Source organism: Acartia tonsa, chromosome 12 (assembly GCF_053477335.1).
Source record: "Acartia tonsa isolate MP-2025a chromosome 12, ASM5347733v1, whole genome shotgun sequence".
NCBI classification, from domain to species: Eukaryota; Metazoa; Arthropoda; class Copepoda; order Calanoida; family Acartiidae; genus Acartia; species Acartia tonsa.
In genome coordinates, this window is record NC_137271.1 from 4,664,589 (window position 1) to 4,678,769 (window position 14,181).

Below are 14,181 nucleotides of genomic sequence, written 5' to 3' on the forward strand. Positions count from 1 at the left end.
TGAAAAAAAAAATTCTAAGAGGATATTACCGAAACTGGAATGGTACATTTATGTTTACATATCAATGAATTCATAAACATTAAATTCCTTATTTAAATTGATTTAACAGTAATGGTATATTCTAGTTATCATTTTTATTTTATATAGAAAAATTTTTAATTATAAATAGTATTTTATACATTCCTACGATTAACATAATTTTTAAAAAACTAAGTATGATTTCAATTATGTCGCCTCTCTTGAAAGTGGAATGGTACATTTCAAAAATTGTATCGGCATTGATGATATCATTACCAAGAGAGGCAAAATTGGAATGGTGGATTACAAAAATCGATCATATCAGTGTTGATGATATCATCACCAATAAAGGGGACAGTGGAATGGTATATTACGTTTTTAGAGGGTCAAAACCGTAATCATAGATTATATTTCTGCTTATATAAAATTGGATTCAACTCCCAAACTCTTGAAGGTGGTGTGAGTTGGAACTTTACCTGAATCGTCACCTAGCCCACAAGAGGTAATCTTTCACACATTTTAATGAGAGGCAAAAAACTCTCAAAGGGGGTTGGTGGCTGTTTAAAAGCACTAACGCCTGTCATTATACATTTCTAAAAACTTCTGTCTATAATTATATATTTTCATGACTAACTTTTCAGAGATCCAATATTTTCTTTAAAGTCTCTAAATCTATGAAGGCCCTCTAGTATTTATGTCCAAATGTCTGAGCATCCTTTTAAGATTGATAATTTATCCTAGCTTGATAAGATTTTGTACAATTTGAGTTTACCACATACACATGTTTTGTTTTTTTCTTTAGTTTTAAAGATCACTTCATAGGAAAAGCATATACATTTCTAAAAGAATTAAAGCATTTTTTATGAAAATGAGAGAGTTTCTTTGGATCATCCTTTTCTTCAGTGTTTTTAACAAACTAAAAGGTAAATATATTTAAAAACAAAAGTATTTTCAAAATTAGTTGTAATTTCTATTCAATAATTGTAATTTAAGAATCAATCAATGGTCTAAATGTTTGAGGTTATGTACACATTAAAAATGTTTAAACTGAATGGACTTTTATATTATAAATGCTTTGAGATATAGCGAAGGGGCAAAATTTCCAAATTTATTTTGTAATATGTTTAAGCAAAAATATGACATCAATTTTGAAGGGCTCATAAAGCAACTTTTAATTGTTTAATTCATAATGCTTATTATATAATTGCTCAGGTTAAGTATTAAGTTCAAGATTTGTACAAACATTCCTGATAATCAAAAACTCTAACTTGTACTTTCATCAAGATAATTTGAGTCTGACAAATAAGTAAAACTTAACTAGGAAATGCCAACATAGATGACCATTTGACCTTATTTGACAGCATTTTTGGTACACCTGATGATGAGGAAGTGCAGGTCTGAGGCGAATTCTTTTAAAAAAATAGGATTGCTGAATCAGATATCATTTTTTTTAAAATCCTCAAAAATTCTTTTAAAAATCTATGATTTTATAACACTCTTCTTTAAATTTATAGATAAATTTTAACAGAATAAAATTTTGTGATCTGGCCACCATAGCCCATTCAGCGATGATTGATTTTTTAAGATCCCATCTCTGTTTATCTTTATTGAAAAGCATGATATTATTTCTTGACAAATATAACCTTTATCTAGCTTTTTTTGACAAAAAAACTATTAAGTGCCATAAAATTTGAATTTTTAAGTTTTGATAATTCTTTCTAATTTAAGAGCCTAAATATTAAGTATTATTGAAAAAATGTAACAAATTGACAAATGTTTTAGGGAAATAAAATGCACTTATGTTCATGTGACACATCAAAATTAGAGGTAAGGTCTGTTTTGACAAGCAGTAAGTTGACAGTTATGTCTGTTTGTCTAAAAAAAAGTTTTTTTTTAATAAATAAAGACTAGAAAGTTAAGCCTGCAGCCAATATTATAAATATATTATATATTGCTGAATATAAATAGCTTTTTTTGTGGACTTAAGTTAATATAAAATCAGTAATGCTACTCCTAAACTAAGTTTGTTTTTAATTCTTTATTAATTTCATTGAGTATTAGTAAAACATTGTGTTTTGTAAAAAATTACTACTTCACTAAATGAAATCAAAGTAATCAATAAAATATTATTTACAACGAATTCCTGTAGAGCCAGCCAAAGTAATTCTAACATATTTATCAGACAGAGACAAGATACCATAGAAGGATTTAGTTAAATCTTTTTAATTGAATTGTAAAAAAAAAAAAATTTGTTGCTTTGTTTTTAGGAAAAAATGACAAACATGGAGAAAACTATTCAGGTCTTAAAATATTATATCTGTTATTAAAGCACCTCAGCACCTTGCAGCAGTGATTCTAAATGTTTTTTAGTGAATATATTAGGGTTATGTTTAATATCGTTATATCAACTAAAAAAAATTAAGTTTTACCATGGTTTTCTACAAACAAAACTTTGAAATGTTAGGCATTTTTTGACAAAATATCATCAAATGTTTTGTTCAATACTTCAAATAAAATAATATGCCAAAACATAATTAAATGCCATAAAATAGGAAAGTAAGAAACTAATAAAACATTTTTCATTTAAAAAATTTACTTTTGTTTCACAGCAGTTTGAACTCAACAAAACATTTAATTATATAGCCAAAAATGCCTAAAATTTCAAAGTTTTATTCATATAAAACCACGGTGAAACTAAACTTTTTAAATCAATAAAAGGATATTAAACGTAACCCAAGTACATTCACCAAAAAAACATTTAGAATCACTGCTGGAAGGTGCTTAGAATCCCTTGCTCCTGTTCGTGGATAGTCCCCTTTTGATCAAAGTGTCACCCCTCACAGTTTATTACTGTAAAAGTTTAACTAGACCACTGCTATCTAGCTAAACAAGATGCGTAGGTTTCTTTTTTGAGTAGTTTTATAAGAAACATTTTCCTTTAAAAAAGGTTTATTCTTTTTCTTTAAAGTGAAAAATAGGGGGAAAAGTCAGAATTTTATTATTTAATATCTTTATATTATATATTATCTTTAATTGTATATTTATTTCAGAGATTATCAGAACTTACTATTGGAATGTCTGTGGAAGAGTATACACTAAGTAATATTTTTTTTCTAACAAATTGAAAGAATAAAAAGAAAACAAGGATGACAACATCCATAAGTAGCGAAGCTCAAAAATCATGGAAGAACATCCAGAATGAACTATAGAGTATTTAGATATAAAATAAAAATTTATATAAAATCACGAAACCTTTCATGATTTATAATGTGGAAATCTAGGAATCGATCTAGCATCACAACCAATAAGTAAATCTTAATGAAACTTTGTGGAATCATGTAAAATGTAAACTTATTCAATCCCTGAAAATTCAAGCCATATATTTGGACTAGGAATTGAAAAAAAGCTTGAACACTTAAAAAACTAGGAATCGATCTAGCACCCCAACCAATAAGCAAATCTCACTGAAACTTTAAAGAAGTGTGCAGAATTTGAATTTATTTGATCCTTGAAAATTTTAGACTTCTATCTTTAATAGGAATCGAGAAAATCATGAAAACTAAAAAATTAATTGACATATCTCAATTAAACTTGGTGAAAATATGTAGAATGATAACTTATTTAATCTCTAAAAATTTCAGCTGTCTATCTTTTATAGGAGCCGAGTAAATCACGTTTCCCCCAAAACGTTTCAGACACACATACAGACGGACATTTCAAATTATAGAGTAGCTCCGCTACTAAAAACAGTGTAAGAAAAAAAATTTAACTAAACTTCAAATGCAAATGTATTGATTGATGCTGTAGCGCACTTGACTTGGTGAAGTGAAATATTAGATTACTAGTGACGAAGCGGCCTTAGGCCGCCTTAGGGTCCGAGTTATTAGAAAAAAACAGGGGGACATTTCAAATTATAGAGTAGCTTCTCTACTAAAAAATATTTTAGCAGAAAATCTTACATGAACTTTATATGTCTGTCTGGTACACAATCAGAATTATGATTAACTTTTAATTAAAAATAGAAAGCAAATTTTAAAAGATTCAACTTTTTTATATTTTCATGGGATTAAATATATTCATATTTTTGTCCACGAAATGGGTTTAACCTTTAACAGTCGGGACCCTTGCCGCACCTTAATCGGTGGGGGGGGGGGGAGGCGTTCAACGCCCCCTCTATTATCTCAGTTCCTATTAGAGCTAGAGGGCTAAATTTTTTTGTTCAAGTCCCCTGTTTGATAATGAATTTCCGACCTTTCCTAAGTTGAAGTCAATTTTTGCTTCCTTCACCCTTTTATTTAACAACCTTTGTTTTTAGGTCCTTTTTTGCTTAAAAATTTCAAACCGCTGAAACTTTCTTATATTTGAAGCTAGAAGAACATTTTTTTGCAGAAAATGTTTATCTTTATTTAAAGTCGCAGCTGTACTTGGCAGCTGCCAGCCGCCGCAGTCGGTGGGAAAACGGCAGTGGATCTTTATGAAATTTTTATACGTTATGTAAACATGTAAGAAAAGCTTAAGTTTAAAATTTGAAGTCTCTTTGTCAAAATTGCGGCCACAGGAGCCTTTTAAATATTTCTGGAGACCTGGAGGATCAGGACCTGCAGGATCATACCTTGAACCTGAAATTGACTTGAACACCTGTATTTCATTTGAGGATGTACTACTAGAGGGTATTTTAGTATTTTGGTACGATAAATGCTTTGTTTAAGTCAAAAAAATAGTTTTGCTCCTTACCTGGATGCCCCTGCCAGGTTTGCTGGCATCCTGTGCCCGCCAGGATGGAGATATTCAAAAAATTATAACTCTCAGTTATGTGTCATACCCATACCCTTACCTGGATGCCCCTGCCAGGTTTGCTGGCATCCTGTGCCCGCCAGGATGGAGATATTCAAAAAATTCCAACTCTCAGTTATGTGTCATACCCATACTTAAAAAGTCACGCATGGGCTCTTCATCTTTCACACACAGAAAATGAGAATGGAAAAACCTGAGGGGGGGGGGGCGTTCAAAGCCTCCCCCCCCCCCAAACTGTTAAGGGTTAATTAACAAATATTTTTTTAAATATATTCATTTGTCCAACGTTTGTTACGTGGGGGGACCTCAAGAGATTTTTATTGCTTTCAATTTTCAAAGGATTTATAACATTTATTTTTTAAATTAATCACCCAATCTATAAAAAATTTTCATTTTTCTAAGGATTATTTTATTCATTAATATTGATGGAAAAATTCAAACATTTTTTAATCCATGGGAAAATGTCCATAATACTATGCGATAAATATCTAGTTCAAACTATTGATGGAAAAGTTCGAATATTCTTATATTCACAGAAAAATGTCTATAATACGATGTATGTGTGTGTGTGAAAGGGGGTGGAGGGTTAGATTATAAACCTAAACTTTTCAACCTTCTTATAAATTTCTTTTCTTTGTTATTACATCTGAATATCCGCTTTATAACTTACTTTTTCTGTTTGTCGCTACTTATAGATGTTATCCTTGTTTTTTTTTAAATTAAACTTTTAACTTACTAAGTATTGCTAATTTGATTTTTATATTTTTTGTTCCCTGCAATAAAATTGATTTTCATTTTATCTCAGTGAATTGTTTGATTTCTTCAAAGACAATTTTATCTTTTTAATGTGAAAGCTAAACAATCTAAAAATTCACTCCATTTAGGGAATTGTCCACAAGGATGGGTTGTAAGTGAAAAGACAGGTAAAATACAACTATATTTATACTGAAATATACTGCATACTGTAATTATCTAATCAAAGTATCCTTATTACTTCATTTGGCCCCTGCTTTTTTTTCATATACAGTCTAAACAAAGCGTATAAAAATAGAATTTGATTAATTTAGAATCCTGCTATAAAATTATTGAAGACAGAACAACTAACTGGGAGACAGCAAACAAGACATGTGTATCTTTGAATGCTGAACTTGCATCAATCCGAACTCAACAAGAGTTTGATTTTGTCAATGGTTAATAATTTTTATACAATTCAGCTATATTTCAAAATCTGGTCAAAAAATTTAACAGTTATTTTGTAAAATATTTCATAGTCATTTACATTTAATTTTAATTGTGTGAAAGGTAAAACTACAAAATTTCCTTTGTAGTAACTTTTTAATAGTTTGTTATTTAGAAGGGCAGAAACAAAAGTTTACGCTTTTTTCTTTGTAATAAATTATAAATCTGTGTTTCATATAGGTTACATTCTTTATAATAGTTTACTAGTTAGTTTTTAATTATGCTTCATAATCAGATTTGCTAAGAAAAACTGGAGAAAATGTATTCTGGCTTGGTGGCAATGATCTGAAACAGGAGGGCACATTTAAATGGGCAGATGGATCTGATGGTAATGTTTTACCTTCTTCATGTTAGATTATTTTGATTGAAAATGAAGTAATCTATAATACAAAGTAGAACGATATCTGTCTGTCCGTCTGTCTATCCGTCTTTCTGTCTGTCCTTCTCTAACTACTGAACCGATTGGATTCTACTCTTTAGAGAATATACCTACTGGTCCTGTGGTGGTTTTAAGCTATTTTCTTGGGGGGTGGGACACTTTTTTTTCTTTCTAAATGGAAGCGGGCACATCCAATTTTTTACTTATTTTCTTTTTTATATATTTTTTTTAATTACCTTGAGGAAAGGTTGAAGCTGCTAGTTATCTAAATTTTAAATACTTTCAGTAACTTTCAATGGATGGAATAGAAATGAACCAAATGATTCCAATAACAATGAAGACTGCATGGTGGTAATAATAATAAATTAAAACTCTAAGAATAAAGACAGAATAGAAAACAAGAAATCTAAATGATTATTTTTTTAAAATTTTGTAGTGGTGGGGCTATGCTAATGGAAAATGGAACGATTCAGCATGCAAAGGAAGGGCTAACCGAAAATCTTTGTGTAAAATTCAAGGTTATAGCTGTATTTAAATGCAAGTGATGGATAGTTTTAAGTGTTAGAGATTAAGCCACTCATGATCATATTTTGACATACAGGGATCTCAAGAGATAAGACAATGGAGATAAATTGAGATAAATTTATTTACAGTGGTGGAAAGAAAGTTCAGGCTATAGATAGAATGATCAAAATTGTAATATACCCGGGGGAATGTCCTACCTATTTTAAATAGATGGATAGACATATAGATAGAAAGATGAATAGATAAAAGGATAAATAAATAGATAGATAGATGGATAGATAGATGGATAGATAGATGAATAGTTAGATGGATAGATAGATGGATAGATAGATGGGTAGATAGATGGATAGATAGATGGATAGATAGATGGATAAACATAAAAGCAAATTTGTTTGTTGTTAAATTGCCTACAAAAAAAGTATAAAATGAAATTTTTGTGAGATGAATTTTAAGGGTACTAAATAATTAAATCCCCTTTTTGCTTGATTTACCCAAATGTGCACTGTTGAAAGGTATATCAAAAATATACAGAGATAAACGATAGGAAACCTGGCCATAAATTAATGAAATGGACTACAAACATAGCAAATGACGAAGATAATGATATTGACAAAAACATAATTAAATTTGAATTAATATTCTCTAGAAAATTGATAAATCAAATTCAATTCAACATATTCTTGTTTGAATTTTTTTTGTTTCAGCAACACGATGTCTTGAAGGATGGTCATATTATCCTGCAACAGGTATAGAATAACCGGTATAATTAATATCATAAAATAAAAACTATTTTGATTTGTATCTAATTACATATCCTTCAAGGGACTGTGAACGAAAAAATTTCTGATTAGATTATCAAACCTTAACAGTATCTCATTCATATAATCTCAAAGTTAGAGCAAAACAGGCTCTCGTTTTCTCAAAAAATGGCCTTTTCTGCTTTACTATATCCGGAGTATATAAATTTGCAGTTAATTGTCTTTTTTCCCTTCTCTAGCTAACACTAAACTTTTTGACTCAATTTTCCTAACGGTTAAGCTGATTTTTAACATTATCCTTGCTTGTAACCAATGTTTAGTTACTTAGAAATTGATAAAATAAGCAATATTTTTTTTAATATCAAAAAAATAACAATGCAAAAAAATGGTTTTCTTATAAGTATCCAAGTAACTTCAGTTGGCCCATCTATTGCCCCCCTTTCATTACAAATTTGTAAATAATATAGGTGCAATATTTTTTTATAAACAGTCTTGTAAAAGTGTAATCTAAATCTCCTAAGTGGGTTATTTATTGTCCGACACAATAAAAAAGGATATTATCATTTCAAATAACTTCTGAGATTCAACCCTTGTAGACAGAGAGGTATTTTTTTGTCAAAATATGAATTTAAAATAAATCTTTGTTGCCAAATTACTACGTTATTAAAACATGAATTGGCAATTTTATGTTATAAAATAAATACTTAACAGTATGTAAATTGTTTAAACTATATATGACAAGTTAAATATCCCTAGTAACATTTTAATAAAGAAAAATGTTTAGATTTTCCCTGTTTTTACAGTTTTCCCTCCCAAAATACGAAAAAATCAAGGCATAAATCCTTGACGTTTTTGGTTGATCAGTTTAGTGAAAGGTGTACATTCACACTCCCTTTAATACATTTTTACCCACTCAGATTCCTGCTTCAAAACTCTGAAAGGAAACTTGTATTGGAAAGAAGCTAGAGCAGCTTGTGAGTCTATGGCCAAGGATTCAAGCCTTGCCAAAATAACCACAGGAGAAGAAAACAACTTTGTTAAAGGTTATTATTTTAATAATAAGAAATATCATGAAACAAATATAAATACTGGAATCATCTGATATGATTTAAATAGCAAATTTTATTCAGAAATAAGGCTTACTGCACCTTTATGAATATATATACAACCCTTAGACAAACTAAAAAATTTATTATAATTTAATATTATCACAAATATAAAAAATATTTTAATACTTTATTACCTACAACAATATTGATTATCTTTTAAAATTTGAAGCAAAACCTTTAAGAAAATATGAAAAATAAAATAAATGTCATTTCATCAAAAGTGTAATATCAAAAAATTTAATTTTGATTAGGGTTGGGCCGGATATTTTTTTGGCTGGATACCAGATACCGGATATTCAGCTGATCTAAAATGCCGGATATCCGGTATCCGGCCGGATAGTTTTAATATCAGGTATCCGGCCGGATATTGAAAATGGCCGGATACCCGGCCTCAACGGATATCCAGCCCAACCCTAATTTTGATACTAAGAACTAAGAAATATTATAAATCAAAGACAAAAGGAGATCATTTTGAAAGACCGAAGTGGCTAAAAGCCTGCATTGATGTTTTATACTTCACATTTTTCTCTAAGACAGACATTAATTTATATTTAGATCTCATGAAAAACGTTGATGAGGGTTGGGGATTTTGGATGGGAGCCAACGACATACACAGAGAGGGATCCTTTGTTTGGCTTGATGGATCTAAAGGTACTTTTATCACTCAATATACACAAAAAATATAGGAATACTTACTCTGTTGGTTAAAAGCTATTGTACTAGAGTTTAAAAATTTCCTACCTAACTAAAGGAACTTTGAGAGCTTAGTCAAATACAAAAATAATATTTTTTTAAAGGTTCAAATAATAGATGAAGAAATAAAGTAAATTTTTTCAGTTACATTTACAGCTTGGTTGAGGGGTGAACCAAATGGTGGTACTAATGAAAACTGTGTCCACGTAAGACTTTTTATTATTGGTTGTAATAATTATTTATCATCTTCATAACTATATAAAATTTTTCATGGATTTTTAAAATTAAAAAAGTAATATTTTTAATATTTTATAATTTTCATTACATATCTACAGTGGTGGAAAGGAATGGGCTACAGCTGGAATGATACACCTTGTGAAAACAACTATAATGGAGAAAAAAGTGGGATGTCAGCTGTATGTAAGATGCCAGGTATTTTTCTAAGCTGCATGCAGCTAGTAGATTTTATATAGAACTTAAATCCTTAACCCTTAACGGTCGGGGGGGGGGGGCGTTGAACGCCCCCCCATCCGGTTTTTTCTATCTCATTTTCTGTGTGTGGAAGATAAAGAGCCCAAGCTGCTTGACTTTTTAAGTATGGGTATGACACATAACTGAGAGTTGGAATTTTTTGAATATCTCCATCCTGGCGGGCACAGGATGCCAGCAAACCTGGCAGGGTCATCCAGGTAAAGAGCAAAAATATTTTTTGACTAAAACAAAGCATTTTATCATACCATAATACTAAAAAAATCCTCTAGTAGTACATCCTTATATGAAATACAGGTGTTCAAGTCACTTTCAGGTTCCAGGTATGATCCTGCAGGTCCTTATCCTCCAGGTCTCCAGAAATCTTTAAAAGTCTCCTGTGGCCGCAATTTTTTACTTAGAGACTTCAAATTTTAAACTTAATCTTTTCTGACATGTCTACATAACGTATTAAAATTTCATGAAGATCCGCCGCCGTTTTCCCGCCGACCGCCGACTGCGGCGGCTGGCAGCTGCCAAGTACAGCTGCAGCCGCTGAAATTTATATTTTGACATTTCAAATGTAAAATTTACATAAAGTTAAACATTTTCTGGAAAAAAATTTTTCTTCTAGCTTCAAAAATAAAAAAATTATAGCCGTTTGAAATTTTTAAGTAAAAAAAGACCTAAAAACAAAGGTTGTTAAATAAAAGGGTGAAGGAAGCGAAAATTGACTTAGACTTATAAAAGGTCGGAAATTCATTATCAAACAAGGGACTTGCACAAAAAAATTTAGCCCTCTAGCTCTAATAGGAACTAAGATAATTAGGGGGGGCGTTGAACGCCCCCCCCCCCGACCGATTAAGGTGCGGCTAGGGGCCCGACTGTAAAGGGTTAAACTAGCATCTTTAACTAAACCATTTCATTCACCCTGGCCCATTTTTTGTCTTTGATATGAACAGATATGTTTAAATGATGATTAAATGGAAACATGTTGGCTTTTTTGCCTTACTAAGCTTGACTTAGAGATTTACATGACTTTTCTGATTTTAAGCTACCTTATGCTTTTTATCCTAATTTCCTCCTAACTGAACACCTGATCTGTAAAATTACTTTGCAGGTTTGTCCATTTATTGATGCTATGTTGTCATCCTTGTTTATTTAAAGTTCTCTATTTTTTAAGGTACTAGAGTCTTTGGGGGTACTGTAGGCTAATATGAAAAAGAGAAGATCATTATCCTGGACAATCTCCATCTACAATATTTTGCCTAGCCTACATAGCATTTGGTACCATAATCTATAGAGATGCTATGCTCCTGTTCCTGTAATCTTTTTTTGTCTCTCCCCCCTTATAAATATTTGTTCGTTTTTATTAAACTTAGTATTGCTTAATCTAACCCATTTACCCTTAACAGAAATTAATCAAGGAGTTAATTTGAAGGTTTACAACAAATTATGCCCTAAATCCTAGTTTCCAAATTTGGTTATTTTTGTATATCAATTGATCACAACCTATTTACTATACAAGTTTATTGTTTCAACAGTAAAAAATTTAATGAAGCTAGCTTCCAAATGGCTTACAGCACGATTTTGTTATGTATACCAATAGAACAAGAATTGAGAGGCTCAACAAGATTATGAAAATCGTATGTTATTAGTTTTCTGTAATTCTTTTATTGTTCTTTTAGACTTTTAATTTCTGGTTTTATTGACTTGTGTAGAGTTTGTGCTGCCAGCTATTATTTGTCAAAACAATGAACTTTTAATTTGGTTTAATTCATTAATATTACAAATATCACCATCTTTGGAAAAAAGTTTTCAAAACATGATATAATTTTTCTGATATATCTAAATGAATAAAAAAAAGATAAAAATGGTTAAATTCTGTTAGGGGTGAGAGGCTGGATTTATTGATACTTTAAATTAATAAAAACTCTAGGATTAATGTTAACATTCTCTTCTATATATGCACCATGACTATTTTAGCTACTGTTAATGGATTAATGATAAGCCTTTGAAAACCCTACTAAAATAAAGCATAGGTTAAACAAAAATTGACAATGAAACAGTGTTCAAGAGCAGGGACCTATATGAAGCTTGATCATCCTTTGAAAAAGGATTTTAAATGACTTGTCATGAAGAAATATCATTTTATTTCTTGGAGAAAAAAGCATCGGTCTGCTTTGGAGATTGCTTCATGAGTGCCTAATACCCTCCTTGACCAAAGTTTTCAAAATATTTTTTTGTTTAACTTAAGTTTCTTTTGGATATGTGGTATATTTAACCTTGAGTATGAATGTATGTTTGAATGTGATTTTATTGTAACCTTGTTTGATATTGATTGCTTTGTGTGAAAAATATATAATTTTGCAAGATAAATTTTTTTTAATGATTATTATATGTACAAAGCTTCTCTGCATTGTTTACATCTGTAGGTCTATACTTAAAAATAAAACAGTTTTGTTATATGCATATTATCTATAATACAAAGTAGAACAATGTCTGTCCGTCCGTCCCTTAAGATCTCGGTAACCACTGAACCGATCGGATTCTACTCTTCAGAGTATCTACCTATTGGTCCTGTGGTGGTTTTAAGCTATTTTCTTGGGAGGTGGGACACCCTCAACCCCCCAAAAAAACAAAAAAAATCCCCCCCATTTTTTTTTTTTTTTTTTTTTTTTTGTAAGAAATATCCTTGGTCCTTTGTAGATTTCCTTTGTGGAAGATTTCCTTTGTGGAATATTTCCTTTGTAGAAGATTTCCTTGGACCTTCTTATTATTTTTTTTTTTACAAATTTCACCTTACACTGCTTTTACCATCTCTTGGGGCAAAGCCCCTAGAGGCTAGGGGCGAAGCCGCTAGTATTTAATATAAGATGACATCGAATTTTATTTAGCAAAGCTTAAAATATCTGTTTCTGGCTATCTGTCTGTCCGTCTTGAGATGGAAAGTCATTTGCTTGAATGTTATTGGAGTTAAATGGATGATTTATGTTAAAACATTTAACGGATCAAGTTCAATAGATATTGTTGAATATAAGCTTTGCTTTCATGGTCGTTGTCTGCTTGTTTTACATAAAAGCATAAAAATCTCATAAATTTATAACCAATGATGGTAGAAATTGTTCTTTTCATTTTCCATATCATATAATTTATTTTAGCAGTGCAGTGTAAAAAATAAATGCGATTAAAATGGGGTATTCCTGTCCAGTTTTTTGTTTAGGAATGAATATTTCTTACCCGAGGGAATAAATGATGGATCAATAGTTCATTATTTATTCATGACAGGACAGGAGTATCATTCTCATTTAAACAAAAAACTCATTTTTTTATGCTAAAATGTGGTTTAATTTTGGTTTTTAATTTTCATTTATTTCCCGGCTATGATCATTTATATCCCTGATATCAAGTTTCTTTTAATAATTAATAAAAATTCAAAAATCTTCCAAAAAAAATTTAAAATCTTTTAAAAATGACTACCTCCGGGTAATTAATGACTACCTCTGGGAAATAAATGAGTTATTTAAGCAAACAAAATTTAGCATAAATGGATATTTAAATCCCAAGGTTTTAAATGATCGAGCATTAGTTTTTTCATTTAATTTTCATTTTTTTCACTGTTGTGTTTTTATTTGACATTAAAAATAAAAATCATAAAAAATCTTCCAAATCAAAGAGAAAAAATCTTTGAATTATTGGTCAATTTAAGTTCAAAGATTTTTTTATTGTAAAAAGTTAATTTTTTAAAAATATTTTAGAAAAAAAATCTTCTAACAAAAAAAAATTATCATAATCCAAGATGGCGTCAATACATGTAAAATAATATTTTCAAAACAAAAAATTAAAACTTGAATATCTTTTTTCACAGATTAAATTTCAAAAATCGGTCTGACAGTTTTTCCAAAGTCAGTATGATCTATCGAATGAAAAAGGTTTGAAACTGATAGAACATTTCTTTATACTAAAACATATTTTTTCTCCCGTTTTTTCCCACACTTCCAAAAAATGAAATTCAATGAAAATTAAATGGTTCTCACGTTTAAAAAAATTTTCTCACGGGTCCAAAAAATGAATTAAAATGAAAATCATATGTACCATTTAAATCAAAATAAATGGTTCCAACATTCTAAAATTTTTCCCACGCTTGACATTCTTGAAAAATGCTAAATAAATGGACATTTAAACAAACCAAAGATCG

General features: G+C 30.0%; 1 protein-coding gene across 1 annotated transcript; it reads left to right on the plus strand.

Annotated features, from left to right (window-relative positions):
- Positions 1 to 783: 783 nt before the first annotated feature.
- On the plus strand, positions 784 to 12,356 carry LOC145333687 (C-type mannose receptor 2-like). Its single transcript, XM_080178897.1, has 16 exons — positions 784 to 941; positions 1,340 to 1,413; positions 1,801 to 1,845; positions 2,286 to 2,318; positions 3,069 to 3,117; positions 5,697 to 5,735; positions 5,880 to 6,002; positions 6,287 to 6,379; positions 6,717 to 6,781; positions 6,867 to 6,948; positions 7,660 to 7,701; positions 8,631 to 8,756; positions 9,378 to 9,473; positions 9,660 to 9,721; positions 9,851 to 9,947; positions 11,167 to 12,356. The coding sequence occupies exons 1-16, from the start codon at positions 881 to 883 to the stop codon at positions 11,196 to 11,198; spliced, it is 1,119 nt and encodes a 372-aa protein (XP_080035023.1). The 5' UTR covers positions 784 to 880; the 3' UTR covers positions 11,199 to 12,356.
- Positions 12,357 to 14,181: the final 1,825 nt, after the last annotated feature.

What these genes read in the sequence shown, in the direction of transcription:
- LOC145333687 (XM_080178897.1), top strand. Translation starts at nt 881, where the DNA reads ATGAAAATGAGAGAGTTTCTTTGGATCATCCTTTTCTTCAGTGTTTTT. An exon ending in GTGACACATCAAAATTAGAG is followed by an intron (nt 1,846 to 2,285) that starts GTAAGGTCTGTT and finishes CTTTGTTTTTAG; the next exon opens with GAAAAAATGACAAACATGGA. An exon ending in ACATGGAGAAAACTATTCAG is followed by an intron (nt 2,319 to 3,068) that starts GTCTTAAAATAT and finishes TATTTATTTCAG; the next exon opens with AGATTATCAGAACTTACTAT.